Here is a 25,031-nt window from a genome sequence, read left to right on the forward strand (position 1 = left end):
GAAATTTGTTGGTGTGACAAAGTTGGGAAGTACTGTCAATGTAGAAAAGAATCAGAACATCATATAGAATAAACTGGATGACCTTGAGGAGTGGATTAATAGAAATGGGATGGAATATATTAATATGCAGCACATGGGGAGTAACAACAAGAATTTCAGCTATAGGCTGGGAGCTCATCAGTTGAAAATTGCCTACAATTTCCTTGACCTATTAGTTGATTACACAATAAGTATGAGCTGCCGATATGATATGGCCACAAAGTGGCGTATTTCCAGTAGAGACAGCGAAGTGTCAGTTCCATTGGTTGGTGATGATACAATACTGCTTGATGGCTATTGCCATCAGGTTCCAGTGCAGTGTGAATTCATGAGCGGAATTAATTTTATTCAGTAACACACCCTATAAATTCCTCTTGCAAGACACAGGGCAAACCTATGTAATTTAGGATATAGGTTAGTCCAGCTCCATGTCAGTTTCTGTGACCCAGCTCTCTTGGTGACTACTGTATGAATTTCCCCTTATATTGATCCTAAATTGCCTCATCTTTACTTACATCCCATTCTACCTAGTTAACTCCTTGTGCAAAGCTCAGCAATTCTTCCCCCTCCATAGTTTTGACATCCTTCTGATATTTGTAGGCAGTTATCAAGACCTCTTCTGCTATCCCTTAGCCAAGCTAGACTCTTTAGTTCTTGTAACCTTTTCTCCTAAGAAAATCCTTCCTGCCCCCTAATTTTTTTTTTTTTTGGTGTTCTCTGAACTTCCTCCACTTCTCTGTTAATGAGGTGCCCTGCAATGAATTCAGGATTCCAAGGATAGCCAGCCATTGCCTTATGATTTGTGTCACAGCATTGCTTGGAGACCCTGATTTTCCTGGTTTTGAATGCTGTCCAGGCAAAAGGTCATTGACCTCTTTCTGTCACGATGAAAATACCTCTGTGCTTACACTGGACTTTGCTTCCATAAATCATTTCAGTCCTGTCAGTGTTGCTGTCCACCATCGCCTGTGATGGGTGTTTTATAGGCTCACCATTTGCCAGAATACTTCAAGTGTAGTGAGAGTGCTCTCTCATGAGTAGCTGGGTTTTATGTGCTATTTCTACAAGGTCTGCTGCTTGCATTTCTTCACAGGGAGTCTCTGTTTATTCCTGGGTATTTGCTGTGTAAATATGGTAGAGACAGAGATTGGCAGTGATGGGACACTGGACCTCTCTGTAAGGGGGTCAGCAGCATTGGGTTATCTGCGGGGAGATCACAGCTTCCTCCCATTGATTTTTCTGCAGGGTTTTTTCAGAATTCTGTTCCATGAATTGACCATGACTGTTCACAATTCGATCTTTGTTGCTTCCTGGTGATTGGTCAGGAAATCTTGTACAATAGATCAAGTAAATCACATGCTATATGATAGAGTTATACTCAAACACACCATGTATTTTCCCTCCTGCTGCTTGTTACAAAGCTGTGGAGAGGTGCACCTTATTGCGTACCTGCAGCAATGCCTCCAAACACGTGGTTGTGTGCTCTGAGCTCTAGGTGCAACTTGCGAGTGCAAAGCAGGAAGAGAGTGAAGTGATGTGTAGCCCAGCTGTCAAATCATCAGAGCTTAGATTCCAGGTGGCCACTATGGCATGCTAAGACTTAACTGTTTCTAGAGCAGGCAACTGTTAACCTCCCATTAAGTGCTTAGAAGCTGCACTTTTGAAAGTGGGTATCTGTGCTTGGTGTTAGGGCACTGTTTTAGAGAATGATTTGAGGGATTGAGCAGATGCACTCACAGCATAAAGAAGACTAACAGACTAACCCCTGTGCCCCAGGTTGGTGCTGCACTATAGACAGTACCTTGGGTGACTCAAAATAGGGTGCTATATTGGGTTAATATATACCTCACTGTCCCTGAAATAATGACATCCATATCTTTAGGCTTGATCACTAGTAGCTGGCATGTTTGCAAAGCTATTAACCTCTGTCTCCACTCGCATGTAACATGTAACTAACGTCTTTAGAAAACAGCCACATTTTTTAGTCCAGGCATGAACACACACACTCATCCTCACTAACATGTTTAGAGAACAGCTAGATTTTTTAGTCCAGACACGAACAGCCGCACACGCACACAGCTGGGGACTTGTACACTCATGCTCCCATCAGAGAGAGCTCTTGGTTTTCAGCAGGAGAATGGAGTGAGAGGACTGTGTAGTGTGCTACCTGCCTGACAAGCTGCCTTTCCACATATGGAACACAGATAGTGCCTCTTTTATTCTCCTTGCCTTGTGATTAACCTTGATGAATGTGTTTCAGTCTTTGCCAGTGGTCCCCATCAGCCTGATGTGTTCAGAATCCCAGCTGGCTCTAGGGATACTGCACCGACAGGAAGAGGATGCACCTCCCAGTTTTTGAGCCAGCTCACAAGTGGAGGCTGCTAGCTCAGTACCTCCTCCTATCATGTTCTAGGTCCTCCCAGCATTCACAGGGAAAGAGGGGGAGCAAGACTTCTGTGTTTGAGAGGGAAGTTTACATGGGGGCAGCCTTTGCTAGGCTGCAGCTCCTGCCCTCTTCATTTAAAACTGCCTTTTGTCCTTCTTCCTGGCTTGTAAGAGTTCCTGAGTGTGGATTCTGTTCCTGGACCATAGTTAACTCTGCCAATGTACTCCATCTCTGACCCATAGTACCCCTGATCAGCCAGTCTTGGACCTCGTGGTACTACCAGTGCTCCTGGATTGGAATACTAACCTTGGATCTCATGCAGCTCTACCAGTAACTTTAGTCCTGACCCATGCTCCACCACCCTGTTAAACCACTCTTGGACCATTGCAGCTCTGCCAGTGCACATAAACTCTGAACTGTGGAGCTTGGGCCTATTGCAGCACTTCAGTCCTGACCTATTGCACCGCGCCATAGCAGGCCTGGACCCTAACACCCTGCTGTGCTGATGCACCCTAATCCTGACGCCTAACACCCATGGCTATACCAGCTCTGTCCCCTCTCCCTGCTCTGCTGGCGTGCTTCGATCCTGACTGGCAAGCAATCCTTCACTGTTCCAGGCCTCCAGATCTCTTGCTGAGGCATTGGAATTCCACTCACTTTGGACCAAAGCCACAATAGACAGCTCAGTGTCTTTGGTTGAAAGGCTGATGCTGTGATCTGAGGTGGAATTAGAGTCCAATCCAGCTGGCCTGCTAACCTAGCACAGGATCTGGGTCTGTACTTGGATGGGAGACCACTTAGGATCACCTGTTTGCTCCAGTGAACTCTGTTGGTGGTTCAGTAGGGTACAGTCAGTGCTGGTAGTAGCATGCTGGAATGGTGGTAGGTAGGGGTGTTGTGCTACAGAATATGGTCTGAGTGGCTCAGCAAGGGCAGTATCCTTCTGACTGTACTGGTCCCAGTACTACTAGAGGAGCTGTTTATTCCTGACTCCTTGTAGCCATTCCCACAGTTCTCTGCAGAGTTAAGGAAGGAGTTGCTTCCAATCCCAGCTACGCAAATCTCAGCATGGGGAGCAGTCTGCTCCTCCTGCAGATCCTTCCTGGCAGATCCTTCCTGTAATATGGGAGTCTTTCATTTCCTGTCTTAGTGGAGTAATGCTGTGCAGCTTCCAGACCACTGCCACCTCCCATGCCAGAGGATGGCATAACAGTGGTTGGCAGCATGGTCCCTGCAGAGCGCTTGGGATCTTTCTCTTCCTGGTTGGCACTGTTATTCCTGTTGTCCTTATGCAGATGCCCCTCCACCCCCCAGGAGGACTTGCTGCAGTGAGGACTTCTGGTTTGATGGTTACTCTGTGTTTGTAGTGAGATAGTGGTAGGATTATTTATAATGATTGGCTCACAGACGCCTCTTCGGCATCCTTCTGCAGGGGCCCTGTAACTTTCTGGTGGAGGGAGGGGATGAGGGAGGGGTGTGTGCGTGCACACGTGCATGCATGCTGTTGAGTAGCAGAATCAATACACTGGGGATGCCTGGTCCCCCTGCCACAGTGCCATGCTGGGCTTGAGGCTGTTTACTTACTCTAAGGAAGCTTTTAACTTTAATAACATTGCACAGTGATAAGGAGGCAGCAGCATGAGGGGACATGGCAGTGACAGGATGATTTAAATGGCCTCTCGGTGTCGCTTCATCTTTGCAGACATCATAAATCAGATTAGGACTGAATTGAGCCAAGGCAAGGAGAAGAAGGGGCAGTGTGAGGGAGGAAGGGAGACGGACAATCCCGTGGTAGAAAGCAGATTGATGGGCCTCCCCTCCCAGCACAGATGCAAGTCCCCATATGTGTCTCAGGTGGGCATCCTCGTTCTTCCCCAAACAGGTGCCTCCATCATTGCCCATTGGGTGGGTGCTTTGTGTCCACCCCCGAATACATAACTCTGCCCAAGAGATGCCCCTAGTCCCTGCTGCCCATGCCTGCTCCACCAGATCTCTCCCATGTGTCCTTACTTAACATCTCTATTTCTGCCTAGGGGAATGCTCCTGATGTGTGCTTCCAATTCCCTCCAAAACAGGCATCCCTAACAGTCATCTCTCTGATAGACTGGGGAATGGACACTCCCACCATGTTTCTGAATGCCCTCAGGCTGGCAGGCACCCTGCTAAGTGCTTCCTTTGTAGTGGATTCTTGAGTATGTGAAAGGCCTGGAACAACTCCTCCTCACTGGCATATGTGCCAGAAGCTGGCCTCTTGCTCCTTCCTGAAGCTTAGAGTCTAACAGATATGCTGAGGCCTGACTTTCCCTGCCCCCAATTTGTTAGATGGTGGTGTCATTAGCAGGGTCTTCCTAAGCCATTGACCCACTTCTGTCTCCTTTCAGCTCTCTCGCAACCTGGGGAAGCTGTACAGCGAAATGATCTTTGTGAATGGCTTTGTACACTGTGACCCACACCCAGGCAATGTGCTAGTGAAGAAATGTCCAGTCACTGGCAAGGCCCATATCATACTCCTGGACCATGGGCTCTATCAGGTATGTGAGCAAGGTGGATGCCATGCAGTGCCCTGGGGCCTCCTTTTTCATCTGGCCATTTAGCACCTCGGTGAATGAAAGGGCTACCCCAGCTTGTTGACCCACCTTGTGCATTTCTGCTTTCACTTCTACCATGCTTTAATGGAATTGTATTCCTGGCAGCTTCAAGCATGGCACAGCACAGCAAGTTTGGTGGCTCAAAGCAGCTGCTGGACAGGACAGATTTTTTTCCCCCTTCCCAACTGTGCTGTGGATCAATTTCTTTTAGAGAATGTCTCTCTCCCTCCCTCCCTTCCCAGGTCCTGACAGAGAAGTTCCGCTTGGACTATTGTCGACTCTGGCAGTCCCTGATCAAGGCAGATATGAAGCAGGTGCAGAAGTACAGCCGGCGCCTAGGGGCAGGTGATCTCTACCCACTCTTCGCATGCATGCTCACTGCCAGGTCCTGGGCCTCAGTCAGCCGGGGTATTGATCGGTCCCCAGTCACAGCTAATGAGGTGTGTCCCATTTGTGCTCCATATTCCTTTGGTGCTTTTTTCCATGAAAATCACCTGCATAATTGATATTGGTAATTGTGTTGGGAGTGCCCTAGCAGGTCCATAGTGAAGGCTGCACATAGCATTTGAGGGGGCCTAGAATCCCTCTGCAATATCTCTTTCTAAAATGTAGGTAGGAATCTAAAATGAAGGGCTGGAATTGTGTGTTATGAAATGATGTGATAGAAATTCATTGTTGTGTGCAGGATTTTCAAGGTCGGAATTAAGGTTTGCTCTGGTGGGTCAGACATGCCCTTAGGAAATCAGAAAGCAAGTTTCTGTATAACAGGAAGGCAACTTCTTTATGTAGGTTTTGGAATGAAGTGGAGAGTTTAAAGGCAGCAGCAAAGAACCAGGCAACATTGTAGAGAGGTGCCATGAAGCACACAACTCTGGGGTTATTTTTAAACCCTGTATTGCAACAGCCTCTGGTATTCCAGTATTGCGGCCCTCTAAAGCTCCACTGGCACCTGTCAGATGTCCTTCGGCATGGTCTGGTATTCCTACCTTTGTCCTTGGCATAAAATGCCAGTTAAGATGACAGATGATGTCATGTGGACAAATAGTCTTTACACACAGCTAGAAGTTCAAGAAGAATGGAGTGAAAAGGATTAGGCATGTATTGAAAGTGGTATAGCCTTTGCGGTGATGTGAGTTATGACAGAATGATAAGGGTCCCTTGTATCAGAATGTAAGTTAGGTTCATGGAGGAGTTTCCTTCAGGAGGCATTGTTAAACACTGGCATGCAGTGAAGGGTTTTAAGAACTTGCTTTTGGCCACTGTTGCAGATAAGGCACCAGATTAGATAGGAAAGCCTGTGCTTGCTCGCTCACTCTCTCTATATATATATCTTTTCTAGTGAGTTAGTTTTAGTTAGTTAAAGGTGTCAACCCAGCTTTCTCAAATTGTTATAACCAGAGGAGCAGAAGAGAGACTATGAGATGACATGAACTATTGGTACGATCTGGTGGAAGTGGACACCAGACTTATTTGGACCCTTGGTCTGTTCCCAGATGCAGAATCTCATGTTCCCACTAGATGGGCCTCAGGGCCAGCATAGAGAAGTGGGCAGCTCTGGTCACCACCTCTGAATTGGAGAAATGTTTTTATAGCTGTCCCTTCTCATCCTCCACAAATACTAGCCCTCTTCCTGCACAAGAAGCTGCCTCAGCTGCATTCTGCACGCAGCCTGCTGGGTTCTGAACCCTTCAAATGCTCCAGTGACCTTTTTCTGGATTTTCTGGTTCAAACCACAGCTGCTATGGGTGGATGCAGGAACAGCCTTGTGTGTGTGCGATGATCCGTTGCACTGTCCTAGATTCACAGGGATTCCTGTTGAGCGGCACTAACAGCTCTAGCAAGAGCCAGGAGAAAGAAGGCAGGCAAGGGACAGAGACCCTGCTACATACCTCTATCCAGATATACTATGCCCCTTGCTATTGCACCCAGCTGTGGCAGTGGACTAAGTCCTACTTGGTGACTGCAGGACTCCCTCACTTTACTTGGTGAGGCTCAGGCTGAAGGCTGTAGGAGCTGTGGTATATTGGAGAGGCTGCTGGATGCTCTGGAGGAAGGAAGATGCCTCCAATGGTACTAAGTGCTCTGAAAGGCTAACCTTCTGCATGTGGAGAAGTCTCCTGATCACACTAAGGTGCAGGTGATAGGACAGAGTGATAGATGAACATGGGCTTTCAGGACAGCTTGAGAGAGGCTTTGGGGGTGCTTTGTCTGGTTTGCCAAGGAGTGGTGGGAGGACAGAAGGCAGAAAGGCTGCTCAGAGTCCAGTTGTTTTAGTCTGTCAGCAGCTGCTTAGAAGAGACTTCACAGTTCATCACCATTACCTATCAGCTCAGCTCCTTAAAGGGCCAGTATTATGCTAGTACACAAAAGAGCTGGTTTTGAGTGCCAGCCGTGGACTGTCTTCTCCATGATGCTGGAAAGGAGTGAGGAAAGGGTACTGCTGGGACCTCTGGTCAGGCTGGCCCCAGAGCAGTTCTCAGCTGTGGGCTCAGAAGTAGTTGGAGGTAGCAAGTGAGTATGGGTGCAGAGTAGGTCAGGACAGGCTCCATCGGGATTCATAAGTGCAGATTTGGTTCCTCTCTGCTCATCCAGATTGCCGTTGCCTCATGTGCATGGGACAGTCTGGCCTCTGCCATGAGGAGCTCTTTAGCTTTTAGTAATCTGGGGTGATCTCCTGTTACTGCATTTCACTGCCTGCCCTCAGAAGCAGCAGTGCATGGACTTCCAAAGCTCTGTTAACCTCTCTCTCCTCTCTCCCGGGCACTCCTCTGATCCAATTGTGCACAGGATGTGGAAATTCGGACCAATGCTGCTGCTTACCTACCTCAGATCACCCAGCTCCTCAACAATGTCCCTCGCCAAATGCTGCTGCTGCTGAAGACCAATGATTTGCTGAGGGGGATTGAGTCAGCCTTACACACGAGAGCCAGTGCCAGCTCCTTCCTCAACATGTCTCGCTGCTGCATCAGAGCCATCTCCAGGTGAGCCTCTGTGTCTGCATGCCTGGGGCCTTGACTTCCACTGGGCACCCTTCCACCAGTTGTGTCCAATGAAAGCATCAGCTGAGATGACTCTAGAACTGAAAAAATTGTCCTGTTCACCTTCCCTCTCTCAAATTCCCAGCTTTTTTTCTTTCTGGGCCTACCCCATTTCATTTCCCCACCTCTTGTTTTGTCACACCCTCCTCTGCCACCTCCCACCAGACTCTCCCTAGGGAAGGCTTTTCCCTCAGCAGGAATGAAGTTGGGCAGAGCTGGGAGGAAGAGGGAGTCATGGCAACTTTTTTGCTATACATTTGCTCTGGGATTGCATTTCCCTTTGAAGAGCAGGGTGGAGGATTCTTGGATGTGATTGTTGTCACTGCCAGGCCCCAAAAATGGAAACAGAAACCTAAGTTCATAGCTGATCACCTCAGCTTCATGGTTAAGGGGCTTGAGGCTTGTGGTAATGAACTGACAGCCAGGACAAATGCGTTCCATCCCTGATTTGGATGTTAGCTTGCTTCTTGATAGTAGTTACCTCACTCCCACCTACCTATTTCACCATCTCTTCACATCTCTTCTCTGCCTTTTATCTTGCATTTATAGAACAGGGCACAGAACTGTCTTTTACTAGATCAGGGGAGTCGGGACTACTACAGTCTTGTCTTGGCTCTGCCCCTGACCTTATTCATGATCAAGGGCAAATTACTTAATTACTCAGAACCTCAACTTCCCCAGCAGTTCTGAAACACCTTGAGAAACCCAGGCAATAGCCTCTGTAGCAGTGCAGAGAGATAGTAATGGTGATTCCCTGCAAGGAACAATCAGATTTAGCTTTTTTTAGGGAAATGGTTACACCAGCCTAAATTGTGAGATGGATACTAAATATTAATTACAATGAATGGTCACAAGGTACTTAATCAATATGATTATCTTCAATATCAAACAGCTTAATTGAAAAAAGAACACCTACTGGGTGCATTTGAACCCAGTACTCAGATGAGGCCCAGAGAAGGAAATGTCTATCCAAAGGGGTCAGGATGGGCTGTGGGAAGAGAATCCATGAATTCCTAGCTCCCAGTCTCAGGCTCTGTCTCCTAAAGGAGGCAGTCTCTTTCATACTCTACTTCCTGTCCCTCCCTCCTTCTGGGGAAGGACAGTTACTGGCTGGTCAGGAAGCTTTTGCCTGGAGGAAACCCCCAGCCCACTGAGATTCCCTCCTGTGGGTGAAGCTTTGAGGGTGGGATCTTGGCTGATGGCTGGCACACCCAGTGACGAAGACTCATGGTTATAAAGCTCTACCTCAGGGAATGTGTTTTGTGCAGTTGATAGCAGCTGTTTGTCTCTCTTGCCAGGTACCAGAGGAGCAGGACTGACTCCCTTTACAGAAAAGCCCAGATCTCTTTTACAGAAGCCCTGAGCCTGTGGCAGATCAACTTGTATGAACTCTACCTGCGGCTGAAGGGATCCCAGCTGGGTAACTGGGTCATCACTCTTCTGAGCTGGATGCACCATTCTCTGTACTGACATGAACTTTGGGGAGGAGCCAGGATGATTATCCCCTCATCTCTTCCTTCACACCTGCCTTCCTGACCATGTCTGTCTGTAACTCCCAGGAGCTCTTTTCTTGTAACAGATCATGCCATCCTTTCCTGTCACAGCATCAACTTCTCTCCAGCAGTAAGAGAGGTGGGAGCGTGGAGGGGCTTGGGGGCCAGCACTGCAGCATTCTGTCTGAGATGTGGGAAGCAGTGGTATGATCCATTGGGAAAGGCAGGAAGCCTGGGAGTGAGCCTTTATAGGGAAGTCCTATGGGTCCAAATTAGAAATTAGACCCTCTCTCAAGGTCTTTTTAATAGCCACCCTAGAGAGTTTAAGATTTACATCCCTGCCATTGAATTCTCCAGGACACTTCACAGAGCTCCAGAGGGAGGAAATAATTCCTTTTAAAATGCTGTGGAGTTTGAGAGTTGTTACAGAATGCAATCGATCTCATTGCTGTGAAACCAGACAGATGTCCTTTCTAAGAGGAAAAAGATCTCATGGTTAGAGTTGGGGTCTGAAGCTCAGGACTCTTGAGTTTTATTCCCAGCTTTAGGAGAGGAAATGGCCTGAATTGTGAGAGCAAGAGTCTAGGAACCAAAAAATCAGATGTCTGTTCCTGTGGAGTGTGTCATTTTGGGCAAGTTTCTTAACTGCTCCTTACCTCATTTTCCTGGAAAATGGGGGTAATGATACTTGTTCCTCCCTGAATACCCCAAGGGGAATGTGCTGGGGGATGCCAACCCTTAGCTCACAGCTCATTGCCGATGGTGTATGCATACTGTACTGTACTGTTGCACAGGAAAATAAAGCAGGGTGTTACATGGGAGACACTTCATGGGAGAAGTGCTTTGTGGCCCACCCCTTTTGCCCCTCCCCCTTTGAACCACAACATCATTTTTAGTTCTTCGCTTCCATGAGTAGGATGCCATTCTGGGCTGTTAATCCCTTACAAGCTGAATGCAATGCCATGCCTGTGCCTGTTCCATTTTATACATGGCCTTCCCTGTCTAGCAGACTCAATTCATCCCAAGGTCAGCTGCTTTTGAGTCAGATATGCTCACGTGGGAATGATGGAGCCTGTGCCATGCTGCCGGGGTGACTCATGGCTTCTGCCCCACGCATCCATGCAGAGACTACTTCTTTCTTTAGCATGGGAGCAGGCTGCAGTGCATCTCTGAGCCCCGAGATGCCCCCTCATTGCCATGCAGGGAGCATCTTGCCTCAGCCCTGCCCATGACATTTTGCTGTTCTTGCCTCAGACAAAAACCTGCTACTAGTTTGGTGGTACAAGTGACAGGGCTGGTCATTTTGAGTCTGCAGCTACAAGAAAAGCCCTGGAAAGCCTTGGCCAGAGGCTTCACTTCTGCCAAGCCTAGTCAGGCTCTCCTTTTGCCTTGCTGTTTCCTCTGGAGCTGCTTGCAAGTAACAGGGAGGGATGGGGGCTCTGTGTGGCCAGACATGTGGGGTGCCCACGGGACCATCAGTGAAGGCATGTGGCATCAAGTAATGGGTGCAACCTTCCAGATCTCTTTGGTCTTTCCTCTAGATGATCTCTGCCAGGTGGTTCCTTTACTGGGCACAAAGGAGCTGTTTGAGATGGGAACCTGCTTCACTGTCAGTAGAACTGGTGGAGCAAGGATTGCTACCACCTGTGGGAGAGTGCAATGTGTGAAAGCACGCATCTCCTGCACCTGTGTGAAACCTGTCAACGGGTGTCACCAAACATGTTAATTTAACACTGCGTATGTGTGTGTGAGAGAAAGAGAGGGAGGGAGGGAGAAAGAGAGTGTGTACGTGCATATGTGCACATGGAAGTGTCAGTGATGGTTAAAGAATCCCCTTGCCAAAGTGTCTGTGTGCATCTGGGAACTTCTGCCTCCTTAGTGTGAAAAGGTGTGTTAGTGGTAGTGTCTGGCAGGATTGTTGGAAATGGGGGATGGATACATGTGTCTCAGGATGTAGCTGTCTCAGGGAGCATGTCTCTTACCTGCGGTATACCTCAATCCAGGCCATGCACCCAGACCACTCACTGGTTAACTGTCATTGGCTTGTCAGCTGATAACCAAACTGCCCAAAGAGATACCTGCTTAAGCTGTCTGCCTCTTTCTCAAAGGGAAGGGAAGAGCTGGAGGAAGGAACTGAGCTCTCTTTGTAATGGTAAGAGAATGGGATAGGGGAAAAAGCCTGGCCAAGCCTTGTCCTGGAACTGTAGCTCAAGTCAGACATCCCCAGCCTGAACTTCTGAACTTTCATTTGAATCTTGAAACCTGACTCGCAGGGATTTCAGCAAGGGGTCAGGGCAGCCCTTGGGACCAACCCTGTAGCCCTTAGATGGTAATCCTTGCTCACAAGAATAGTCTCGCTGATGTCTCTGCCACTGAGTAGGTGACTGAAACTTGCACAGTACTAATTAAGGGGATGGAGAAACAGTTGTGGGCCTATATCCTATTCCCAAACCAGGCTTCCTTGTGGGAAACTGAAGAGTGGAGAAACTGAAGTCAGGGCTCTCCATGGCCACCTGTGATGATGGCCGCTCACTGAGTGGTCCCATGGTCTAAGTGTCCTTGCAGACTCCTCCGTGTTGACCTACTGGAGCATTCTAGAGAGACCCATTGCAGAGCTGTCCCAAACAGATGTCACAGCAGGTCACCTCCCTTTAAGAGAAAGAGCACCTTCACGTCCCCCATTTTCCAGAGGAGAACACGGGCCCTGTGAGCTGGAATGGCTTCCCCAAAGTCAGAGCTACCATTAATGGTAGCAGTTAGGACTAGAGCCCTGGCAGTATTCATATGCAGTCCTGTGCCTTCACCTCACCAACATCCATCCACTGAACCACTAATCACCCTGTTTAATGCAGCCTTCTGTTACAAAGACCATGGGAAAACTGCAGCCCAAACAATGGTGCAGTGGTGTTGTTGACCCATTGTAATGAACAAAGGGCAGGCTGGGTGTCAAGGAGCTTTGTGTCTCTGCTCCCTGTTCAAGTTGAACACGAAGAGTCCTGTCCACAAGATCTGTAGGGCGCCTGACAAAGTGTCATCCCTTACCTTTTCTCACAGATAGTGCAAACCTTGCCTGAGGAAGGACTCAGTAAAAACTGAAGGCATGACCCTTTCTTGTTCCCACTCGGTCTCTGTATAAAGTTCTCACAGCTGAATGTGCTAAAATGGCTTTAAAAAGCTCCCGCCTCCTTTTTGTCCTGCTTTGCTGCTGTCAGATGCTGGCAGTGCTGGATCAGCTGTTAACAGTCCTGCCTCCCCTTGCCATAGTCTGTAATTATCTCTTGCTCTCACCAAAAAACCCAACAAAAACACCTCCCCCCTCCCTTTGCTCCCAACTCTTCCTTGCTATTCTACACAAGTATTTTCACTCCCTGGGTTCATTTTCTAGGGAGCTGAAAGACCATGTTGATCTTGTTTCTGTCCTAGCTCCCTCTGCTGGCTCTGTGGCAGCACTTCACAAATCAGATGTAAAGAGATTGTACACCCAGGATTTGACTCCTGTGTACAGGGATTATATCTACTCCTGGAAGCAGACTCCATCCTGAATCCTGTCAGAGTTAGAGCAGGAAAGGTACAGAACAACTTGGAGGCCTCTTCTTCTACATTCTGTGTATCAAATGCTATCTTAGATTTCTACAGGACTTCTCACCCCAAGGCTCCCAGTGCTCTTTATATACTGCTTGCTGTAGAGCCAGAAGTCATTTCATCCAGCACTGAAATACAGCCACCTCTGGAGGGGCCAGGACAGTTGTTTAACAACTACATAAAACTGCCCAACAGTTCAAATCAGTCCAAGGCCCCAGCATCCTCAGTATACTCTGTATTGTTACTTCTGTTCAGCCAATCAAACCAGTGTAACCCCCTCTCATATCAGCATCTCATTCTTCCTAAACAGTTGTGCAATTCAGTTCCCATAATCAAATCAATTTGATACCCATTTCCCCCAGCAGCTGGTTCCCTAAATCAATGCATGTCTCCTTTCCCATCTCCTGATAGGCCTCTTTGGCTGCAGCACTGCCAGCATTTTTTCCAGGCGGGTGAAGGAGATCCTGGGATAGGAGATCTGTCTGGATTTTCCTCCTTCTCCATGCTCAGACTACAGATGGGAGAGGGAGAACATGGGGAGCCCAGACAAGAGTTCCCTCAGCTATTTAGAGGCTGTCCAAGAGTGTCAGCTGGCTACGGAAGAGACAGAAGGCGCCCTCCTCCTCAGCTCTGAACTGCATCTCCTGCAGACCTCAAAAGGGGTCATCCCTGCTTATCCCAACAGCTGGTGACTGGTCAGGATGCTAGCTGCAGTCACAGTTGCCCTATCTTAGGATCAGCTCTGGCCAGGGTGGCTGTTCTATGGATAAGTGGGGAAGCCAAGCTAATACCTGTTCATCACAAAAGAGATGGGCACGAGGCAAACAAATGGTGCAGAAATGCATGTGAAGGGAACCTGGGTGCAGAGGCTAGGCTTAGTTCTATGCTGATGGGATTGTACTGCCCTGCTAGGACTGGTGGCCACCCTGCTGAGTCAGCACCACCTCTGGGCAAGCCACAGAGAATTCAGAATCCGTTTCGGGAAGCCAGACAAACCTAATGGAAGCACCAAATCTGACATCCTACAGAGTCATTCTGTGCTCTGACTGTGGTTAACATACAGCTGTTTGTTGGTCCCATTCCCTGCACTGCATCAGAACCAGTGAGGACTGCCTGTGGTATCCTGTGGAGAGGTCCCACAGTTGCTGAACATGTGTTATTTAATACCCTTTGGAGGCAGTCCTGTGAAAAGTACTAACTTTGCTATGACATGATGGCACTTAGCACATGACTGGATGCATGCACACTGGTGTGTTAAGTGTGCTTAACACATCCTACATATACCGTGCAAAAAGGCTGTCATAGAAGTCTGTAGCTGTTGTTTCCCAGATAAATATTAATGCTGCAGAACACTTCTGTTTGTCCTCTGAATGAACAAGGGTAAAGAAGTTGGCAGTGAAAGGTGCCACTATGATAGATCTAACCAGGAGCAGCCTGGGCAGACATGGAGCAAGGTCCTCCTGCAGTGCCCCGCCACACTATGCCTTAAGCCTCTCCAGTGAGACAGCCTACTGAAAGGCCAATCCATATCTGAATCTCTTCTGCTAGGAAAAGGACTGAGGACTCATCATTCATCTCTCACAGGAAGTGAACAGCCATGAGATGATAAAAATCTGTTGTTTGCGACCCTAGCTGGATTCACACCAATGACCCAGAAGGGAAAGGCTCCCTCCTCCTGGTCCTCCGAGCTGCTTTAGTGACTGCTGGGAAATGACTAAAAGGAGGATGAATTACCAGCTGCCTCGCCTTGCACGTTCCTTTGTATGCATGATGTCGTGGCTGCTACACGTGAATTGTCTCACATTGTGTTAGATGAAATAACCTGAACGGGCCGAATGCTTTTTGTGCCATCTAATCCCTAATCCTTTTGTGTTTGTCTCTCGAGGAGGTGATTACCATGCTGCCCCTGTCCACAACGAGGGGAATTATCCTCGCCTGATTTCCCGCAATGTTGCAATGTCCAAGGCGGTAATAACTGTGTTGACATTCCAAACATGAAGCGAAATCTATTTGAAAAGCAGCACGAAGACTCGTACGGTGCTATGCCTTAGCTGATATTAATTTTCCAATGGGGAGGAGGGTGGAGGGGGTGATGCTAGGAAAGAAGAGCCCTTTTGAGGAGTAAATACCAGGCAGCCAGCTTGCCACTAAATTGATTTGCACGTGTTAAAATGCTTCCGCCTCTGGCTTTATGTGACTGCTCTTCATCTGCCTGTGAAAAAGGCAAACCCAGACATTGTATCAGACAAGACGTGGACCTGGCACTGTGAAAGGATTCTCCTGTGTTGCTGATGGGCCCTGTGAATGCAGCTTTGGCTTTGAGTGTTATTTCTGGAGGCTCTTTTCCTCTCAGGAGTATCAAAGCTGCTTGTCTTTTTTTCTTCTGGAGTTTTCTTGTGGCTGTTCTCCACCCCCTCCTGTGTGGGTACTCATAGGCCTTTTAATTTTTGAACCAGTCAGCAGCGGCTGTCACTCTGCCCAGAGTGATGAGCTGTCAGAGAGAGAGCACCCTGGTTACACAGTCAAGAAGAGTAGAGAGGAACTGTGATGGCTGGTGTGGCTCTTCAGCTTCTCCGAAACTAAATAGCTTCTGGTGCTGAGATAATCCCAGCGCTGTGCTGCTTGTCTGACGGGCTACCATAGAATCAAGGTCACAGAGGCCGCCTTTCTCCAGCGAGTGTACACCCGCTTCGCTTTAGCGCTCCTCCATGGGGGAGGGAGGCTGAGGTGTGCTCTGGATAATGATAACCTGCCTGCACTGAGTGCAGCTGGTATTGGGGCTGGATATAACTCTCTTCAGCTGCTCTGGGTAATGGGAGGTGACTAAGTGGGTCATATGTAGATGTGAGGCACCCAGAGCGTGGTTGTTTGTCACCGCTTGCCGCGTGGAGCTCCTTTGAGCTGTGCTCCTATCTCATTGGATTCTGCTTCACCCAGACAAGCCACGCGGTTCTAAGGTGCCGTCCCCACAGGGCATCGCACTTAAATACACACACTGCATTAGCTGTCCCCCACACTGGCCCTGCTCAGCTCCTCTCCCCTGAATTCACACACCCGTGAAGGTGGCTGACATTTCTCCGAGTCCGTATGGCACGTGGCACACCTGTGGCCATATACAAAAGGACAGTTATTAACACTGGGTACTTTTCAGTTCTCACAGCCAGGGGTCATTTGCACAATACAAGCTGTATTCTGGAAGGGGCGCTGCCCCCAATTAGACAAGGGCCCCCCCATTCATTATTCTCCCCTGAAATTCACCCTTTTAGAGAATTGTACAGATAGGAGTGATGTCAGCAGTTCCCAAACTTGAGGTGGCAGCTGTTGCAAGAGGGGCCACAGGCCACATGGTGCCTCTAATTGCACTGAATCAGTGATTGCCCCACGTGGCCTCAGTTAACAGGGGTGGGCCTTTCCTCTATCTCAGCTGCTTTGCAGTAACTACCCCAGTGCTCCAAATGTGCTGCAGAAAGTGAAAGCTAAAGTGGGTCAATTTAGACCTGCTTCACTGAAGGGTAAGCTGCTCTGGTTTAGCTCTCACCTGCAATATGGGGACAGTTCTTACACAGCAGCTTCTTCTCATGTCTCTACACTACATTTGACAATTTTGTTATGTATCCTTGTGCTTGTTTATTGTACTTTGTGAGATTTCATAGACATTAGGGCTGGAAGGGACCTTGGAAGATCATCGAGTCCAGCCCCCCGCCTGAAGGGCAGGAAGTCAGCTGGGGTCATAGGATCCCAGCAAGATAAGCATCCAAATTTCTCTTGAAGGTGTTCAATGTAGGTGCTTGAGTCACCTCCGATGGCAGACTGTTCCAGACCTTGGGGGCTCGGACAGTAAAGAAATTCTTCCTTATGTCTAGCCTGAAACGGTCTCGCAGTAGTTTATGACCGTTCGACCTCGTCATCCCTTGGGGCGCTCTGGTGAACAAACGTTCCCCCAGATCCTGGTGGTCACCCCGATAAACTTATAGGTGGCCATCAGATCACCCCTGAGCCTGCGCTGTTCCGGGATAAAGAGCCCCATGGCTCTCAGCCTGTCGCCGTAAGGTCTGTTTTCCTGACCTCCGAACATGTGCGTGGCTCTCCTCTGGACTCTCTCAAGCTTCTCCACATCCTTTTTGAATTGTGGAGCCCAAAACTGGATGCAGTATTCTAGCTGCAGCCTCACCAAGGCCGAGTACAAGGGGAGAATGACGTCCCGGGATTTGCTCGAGAAGCATCTATGGATGCACGCCAGCATTTTGGTCGCTTTACTAGCCGCAGCATCGCATTGGAGGCTCATGTTCATCTTGTGGTCAATGATGACCCCCAAGTCTCTTTCTTCTGTAGCACTAGCCAGCGTAGCACTGCTGAGCCTATAAGGATGCTGCAGGTTTTTCTTCCCAAGGTGGAGAACCTTGCATTTTTGGGTGTTAAACACCATCAGGTTCTCATCCGCCCATTTGCTGAGCCTGTCCAGGTCAGCCTGGATCACCTGCCTGTCTTCTGGTGTGGATGCTTTGCCCCGAAGTTTGGTGTCATCGTCGAACTTGGCCAGTCCGCTTCTGACTCCAATGTCCACATCATTAATGAAGATGTTGAACAATATGGGTCCAAGGACAGAGCCTTGGGGGAGCCCACTGGTCACAGGACACCACAACGATTGACTTCCGTCAACCATCACCCTCTGGGTCTGACCACAGAGCCAGTTTCCCAGACTGGATCATAGTGGACCCAAGGCCACAGTTAGCCAGTTTTGCCAAGAGGTGATCATGGGATACCAGATCGAAGGCTTTTCTGAAGTCAACGTATATGACATCAATCTCTTCTCCCTTGTCCAGGTGATGGGTCACCTGGTCGTAGAAGGTAATGAGATTGGTCAAGCCAGACCTACCCACAACAAACCTGTGCTGGCTACCCCTTAGGATGTTGGCGTTGGCCATTCCATTAAGGATGGCCTCTTTAATAAACTTTTCTAAGATCTTCCTCAGGATAGAAGTCAGGCTGATGGGCCTATAGTTAGCCGGATCCACTTTCCTCCCTTTCTTGAAGATAGGGACCACATTGGCCTTCTTCCAGTCTTTGGGCACTTCACCAGAGCGCCAGGAGTTTTCAAAGATACCTTCAAAGCAGCTGAGTACCCTGGGGTGTAAATTGTCAGGGCCAGCTGACTTGAAGGTGTTCAGCTTCTCAAGATGTTCCTTCATGAGGTCAGCTTTGATGGAGGGAAGGGGATCTCCTTCACCTGGACCTCCCTGTCCCACAGTGGGCATGGGCGTCCCATGGGACTGATGAAAGACCGATGCAAAGTACCCATTTAATAGGTTGGCTTTTTTCTGGGCGTCAGTTGCCAGTTGCCCCATCTGGTTTAGCAGGGGTCCAACGTTGCCCTTGCTTTTCCTCTGGCTCCCCACGTATCTGAAAAAGGAATGTTTATTGTCCTTGATGCTTGAAGCTAGTTGGAGTTCAGTTGCAGCCTTGGCTTTCCTGGTTTGCTCCCTGCAGAACCAGACCAGTGCAGAATATTCCTCCTTGGAGGTGAATCCCAGCCTCCATCCTTTGTAGGCCTTTCTTTTTAGCCTCAGGAGGTCTGCTAGATCTCTGGAGAGCCAGGGGAGCTGCTGTGCCCTCCTGCTGCCTTTCCTCCAAGATGGAATTGAATTAGCTTGTGCGTTGAGGATTGCTCCCTTGAGGAGCAACCACTCTTCCTGAACTTCCCTCCCCCTGGGGTTGTGGTCCCTTAGGGCCTCACTGACAAGCCTCCTGAGCTTGTCAAAGTTGGCTTTCCTGAATTCAGGGACTTCAGTGTTGCTAACTGACTTGCCAGCTTTACGGCGGATAGTGAGGGTGATCAGATCTTTCCTTGAAGCAGTGGGCATTGTAGCAGGTGTTGCATAGTCTGAGGCTCTGTGCCGCAAACACAGGTGGCTGAACTAATGGTATAACCCCACTTCTTTGATAGTTCCTTGGAGCATCCAACTCTGCATAGGTGGTTTAGAAATTGCCACCTTTGCTATGGATCATCAGCCCCTGCTAAGGACTCAGCAGCTGGACTTTCCATTTTTTTGTTGTCAGGTATTTTTTTAGCCTCTCATTCCATATCTGTAGTTGTGTTTTCTTGGGCATGGCATTGAGAGATTGGGTGCTGGTGGGGACGCTCCTGCATGATCCTCCCCCTCTATGCGGCACTGGTCAGGCCGCAGCTGGAGTACTGCGTCCAGTTCTGGGCGCCACACTTCAAGAGGGACGTGGACGATATGGAAAGAGTTCAGAGGAGGGCCACTCGTATGATCAGGGGTCAGCAGGGCAGGCCTTTTGAGGAGAGGCTACGGGACCTGAACCTGTTTAGCCTCCACAAGAGAAGGTTAAGGGGGGACCTTGTGGCCTGCTACAAACTGGTCAGGGGGGATCAGCAGGTATTGGGGGAGTCCCTGTTCCCCCGTGCGCTGCCAGGAGTGACCAGGAATAACGGTCACAAGCTGGCGGAGGGTAAGTTTAGATTAGATATTAGGAGGCGCTACTTCACAGTCAGGGCGGCTAGGGCCTGGAACCAGCTTCCAGGGGAAGTGGTGCAGGCTCCTAGCCTGTGGATTTTTAAAAGGAAGTTAGATGAGCACCTTGCCGGGGTCATCTGACCCCAGTGCTCTTTCCTGCCAAGGCAGGGGGTCGGACTAGATGATCTACCTAGGTCCCTTCCGACTCTAGCTACTATGAAATTATGAAACTATGACTTCAGACATTTGTGTGCTGTGGGATGGTCCTACAGCAAGTGTCACACATCTTCAGTTTGTCTTGATTATTCTATCCTGCTGGCCACTGCTCTTCTGATGTCAGGCAGAGCAATCTATCGGGCGCTGGTCAGACCGCAGCTGGAGTACTGCGTGCAATTCTGGGCGCCGCACTTCAAGAAAGATGCGGATAACCTGGAGAGGGTCCAGAGAAGGGCCACTCGTATGGTTAAGGGCCTGCAGGCCAAGCCCTATGAGGAGAGATTAGAGAAACTGGACCTTTTCAGCCTCCGCAAGAGAAGGTTGAGAGGCGACCTGGTGGCTGCCTATAAGTTCGTCAGGGGGGCACAGAAGGGAATTGGTGAGTATTTATTCACCAAGGCGCCCCCGGGGGTTACAGGAAATAATGGCCACAAGCTGGAGGAGAGCAGATTTAGATTAGATATTAGGAGGAACTTCTTCACAGTTCGAGTGGCCAAGGTCTGGAACGGGCTCCCAAGGGAGGTGGTGCTCTCCCCTACCCTGGGGGTATTCAAGAGAAGGTTGGATGTGTATCTAGCTGGGGTAATGTAGGCCCAGCACTCTTTCCTGCTTATGCAGGGGGTCGGACTCGATGATCTATTGAGGTCCCTTCCGACCCTAGCATCTATGAATCTATGAATCTATGTTTAGGCTGGTAGACATCAGACATCCTGTGATGCATCAGCAGCTCTTATTCAGAATGGGTTTGACGCGCTTAGCATGTACAGATCTCTCCCATACAGGGCATGCATACACAGCGGCTGAGCTGCGGTGAGTCCTCCCCACCCCCTCTGCCAGGCAAGGGCATACAAACAGCAGTAGCTCTCTGCATGTGGGGTCACATTAACTATTTGCCTGTTACTGCAGTGCTGATAAGACAAATGTTCAGGAACCACTGATTGATGTATGATGGCCCCTACACTCTGGGATGTGTCATCAGCTCCATTGTACAGATAGGGAACCTGAGGCAAAAGAGAGGAAGTGGCTTGCCCAAGAGCAACTCTCAAGTTAACACCCTGGCTTGAATTTGATTGTTCCTGGTGCGTAGTCTCACATTGCCTCCCTTCCCAAATGTGACCCACTTTTCACTCGGATCCAAGATGCTCTTATATTTCAAGGCTTGTCCCTGTTTAAAATGGGGTCCTGGGTCTGTGTGTGCAGATTGTCTTTCATTTGGGTCATCTGCAGGATTTAGGAGGTCTGCCTTGACTTCCTGGCTGAATGCCAGCCTAGAACGTTAATCTTTCAGTTCTAACACATACCGTATGCTTTCACTTCCTGTCTAAAACTTTCCTAAGCATTGTATTTGTCAGAAGAGGCATAGCATTCCTGCTCGGCACAGATCATGTGTTCCGCGGGTGAGAGCTTCTGCTAGCCACCGTGGACGCAACTCGGCACCAACTGCATTTTATTATTGTTTGTATTTAGTGTACTTTCTTATTACTTTATGTTGTTTTATTTACTTATTCTGGCAGTATAAATAGGGCCATAAAAGAAGAGAATGTTACAGTTGCATACAATTTAAGGTCTTTTTAGGTGCTAGAGAGATAGGAAGTGACCATAGCATAATATGTATCGGGTCCCCTCAGTGATTCTGTACCTGATGGTATCCTGTAAATGTCTTGTCAGGAACTGTGGGTGGCTGAGAGCTCTGCTCTTCCTCATACCTGGCCAGAAGGCTACAACCCATTATCTTAGATTTAGTAATCCAAGGATCCATCACCTTCAGGGATCACTGCAATGTGTTCTGCCCTAGGATACACTTGAAGACCCTTTGGAAGCTGCTAAGTGTGGTGCCTCATGTAGCTCTGCATCTCCCGTTGAACTTGTGAGCTTGGTTTTCCAGGGAGTAATGGCTTTCCGTGGGAACCCGGATGCAATTCAAGGTGACATTTTCAAAGGATGATGTTCTGTATGGACTGGCTTCTGCATTTCTTCAGAGGCTCCCTCTTTGGGGTTCTTCTCTGGTAGGTAGGACACTCAAACTGATGTCTGAGGCTGCTTACATCCCAAGCTGGCTTGTCTTAACCCAACTGTGGTGGCTTTTAGGGTCCCTAAAGCTCATTTATCCACATTGGAGATGGTTTGGGGTGAGTAGGGTCTTCAATTTTGTAATCTAGGGAGCACTTTGGCCCTGAATAAAATACTCACTTGCTTTCAGGCCCCTTTGCATAGCCAAACCAAACTGATAGCATGCATGAGAATCAGGCCTACTGCATCAGGACAGGTTTATTTGTTAAATGTAACTTGTTCCTGTGTCTGTAGTCAATGAAACTAAGTCAGTAAATATGCATATTTCCAGGGTCGCCAACCATCAGAGCTGTTGGCTGGGTGGCACTTGGCCACAGTAAGCCACCAGTCTGTCAGCTGGCTGCCTAATAGCGCCTCTAACTTTAATAAAATGAAGATGGAAGAGATTGCTAAATGGTGATTAATAAATAAGGCGATATGCATGAAGCCTGGTGATATCACATTGCTCTCAAAGGAAATATGAAAAATAGGAATCATGGCCATTGTTATTACTATCTTGTCCTTCAATGTGCCTAAACTATCCATCATGCTGATAAGACTGAAAGAAACTCCCAGCATTTAGCAATACAAGATGCATATTTTACATCATGGTTGGTTACAGCAGACATCATCTCCTTTCTGCCCTGATATCCCTTTCACTTCCCTGCCTCCTATGGGCATTAGATAAATCTTAACCAAGTTAAAGAAGAAAGATTCCACCAACTTAGCACCCTTAGTGGAAAATCTGTAGAGGAATAAGTCATTCCTCAGCAAAACTAACAGCAACCTGTGTAAGTGTAAGACAGCAATAACGCAATGTGGGCTGGGGATTTTATTTTGGTGCATCCAATCTAAAATATGCTGCAGTAAGCCAGATGGACCTGGGTGTGTGTGTGTGGGGAGTCTGTTGTAGTTGAGCTTTGAGTAGGGAAAGTCAGTTAAAAGCATCAAATCCCTGCTAGCTTTCTGTGGGATGCTAACATGCAATATTACAATAGTAGAGTCTTTGCGTATAGCTTAACTTAGTGATTTTCAATCATGTTCTCAGAGAATGAGAGTTAAGAAATGGGCAGTAGTAGAAAGGGGAGAGTGAAAAGATCACCCAATCCAATGCTCTACCCCTGCAGGATGATTCTCTACAGAAAGGGTCTGTAACATGGCTTGCAGGCTGGATCCAGCCCACAGAGCCTCTCTCCACACTATGCTGGGGCTGGGGAGTTGGAGGCTGAGCCCACATTGTCCCCATTTCTCCCCACCCCCGACTTCTCAGCTGCAGTGCAGGCACAGCTTCCAGCCAGTGGGAAGCTGAGTCCCAGCTAGGCAGCTTCCAGCTGCACCCATGCTGCAGCTGAAGGGGGTGGGGGAAAGAACAGAGAGAAGTGGCAGCCATGTAGATGCAGCTTCCACTTGCCCAGCCCTGGTGCACTTCCCCACTGGTTACAAGCTGCGTCCATGCTGCAGTCAGGGAGCAGGGGGCTGTGGAGAAGCTGCAGCAGCAGCCCCGTGGGTACAGTTTCCCAGCTAACTAATGCTGGTGCAGCACTCCTCCGGCTGGAAACTGCTCGTGCCCCGGCTGGGAAAAGCAGCAGTGGGGCCAGTGCCTGCCTCACCGCTGACACATTGCTGAAGCCATTGCGCCTGCACCAGACTAGAGCTGGGTGGTTCCAGCTTGCTGCTTGAAAAAGCTGCTGGCTCCTGCCATGCAGCATATCCTCCACACTAGATCTCATGCACAAGGGCTTCTACATCTCTCTGTAGGCCATTACTCCACATGCTCTTGGTTAGAAATCTGTCCCTGGTATTCAGCCTACAATTTTCTTTGTTCAATTGCCCCTTATTATTGGTAGTAAGGGCAATCATCCATCCCTGTTCTTCTCCCTCTGCTGAACAACAGCAAAGTCAAGCAAATGGGACACTGGACTGGGAACCATGACTTCCTAAACTGTAACAGTGGTTCTGTAACCTTTAGGGCTTTGGGCAAGTCACCTGAGCTCTCTTCCTCAGTCTTATTGTCTGTGAAGGTGGAACGAGTCTATTAATTACCAGAGTGAGCTGCTGTGAGTGATTTGAGAATTCCTTCATACATGTGTGCAAAGCATGTGGAAGATCTTGGTTACTGGGTATCATCGCTGGCACTTACCATCTTCAAATACTTAGGAGACCACAGCTCTGAAACACCAACATCTACATGAAATATTGTTAAACCTGAGACATAAATCACACTCAGGCAGAGTAGACTGAGTGAATGCTGCCGCTCAGGCTTTAAGTCAGGCTCATTATGCAGGCATTGTAGAAAGGATGGTCTTCTGCCCAAGGACCTCACAGTGCTGGGTCATGTTATATGTCCCAGATGGTTCCTTACAAATAAATTTTACAGCAGCTGTGCAGCTGCTGAACAAAGAGACTGCCAAATGGTTCTATGCCTCTCTAACACACTCTGAAATATCACTACAAGTACAGCCACCTAGGTATCTGAACATGAGGTGTCAGTCTAAGGAATAGTAAGAGGGCTTCCAGGGAGGACAGGGCATGGAGGAAAAGGCCTCACTCACCTTGGCAAAATAATTACCTTCCTAATGACCTATAAGTTGCATCAAGGACAATCCAGGTCAAACTTTTGAATCATGATAGTTCATCACGAGGGCATTGTGTGCAGTCAAGGAAATCTGTGATGTCCTCAAAGTTAGGACCTTCCTGGTCTTAGTCTAAGTCCCAGTAAGGCAGGCATCCATATCCAAATAGCATCAGCATCAGCGGCATGAATTGGCTCCCTCACTAGCTGTCTCAGCAAAAAGGCTGTGGGTTGAGTGGGCCATGGAGAGTTTAATCCTTAGTCTTTCCATCACAGTGCCAAGTTGTGTTGGTCATTCATAGGCAGGAATAACTGACTGGCCTCTTGACTTCCAAATGTGTAATGCAAGTAGCTGTGTGTGGATGTGAGAGAGAGCATGACGTTCACTCTGGCAATGCCCCCATTGTCCCTCCTCTGTGGATAAACAATGTCTGTCTCCAGGGCTGTCAGCATGACCTCTTTCACTAAGAGGAAACATACATATCCTCCAAAAAGAAAAGGACAAAGTCTGGGAGTATCCTAAAGAAATTGGGCCAGGTTATTCCCCTACTCTCTTCCCATCCCCTCATGTCCTGTTTTCTGTTGCTGTACA

General features: G+C 48.6%; 1 protein-coding gene across 7 annotated transcripts in view; it reads left to right on the forward strand.

Annotated features, from left to right (window-relative positions):
- Positions 1–10,369, forward strand: part of ADCK1 (aarF domain containing kinase 1) — a 120,170-nt gene extending 109,801 nt beyond the window's left edge. For 6 of the 7 annotated variants that reach the window (XM_090033805.1, XM_090033806.1, XM_090033804.1 and 3 more), the window contains 4 exons: positions 4,807–4,956; positions 5,256–5,453; positions 7,801–7,994; positions 9,350–10,369. In XM_090033805.1, coding sequence (XP_089889931.1) covers positions 4,807–4,956; positions 5,256–5,453; positions 7,801–7,994; positions 9,350–9,521 — 714 coding nt within the window. In that variant the 3' untranslated portion in view covers positions 9,522–10,369. The remainder of the gene's footprint in view (positions 1–4,806; positions 4,957–5,255; positions 5,454–7,800; positions 7,995–9,349) is intronic. The other variant, XM_090033809.1, reaches the window with a different exon arrangement.
- Positions 10,370–25,031: the final 14,662 nt, after the last annotated feature.

This window comes from Crocodylus siamensis, chromosome 2 (genome assembly GCF_052110815.1).
Source record: "Crocodylus siamensis isolate JL-2025a chromosome 2, ASM5211081v1, whole genome shotgun sequence".
NCBI lineage: Eukaryota > Metazoa > Chordata > Crocodylia > Crocodylidae > Crocodylus > Crocodylus siamensis.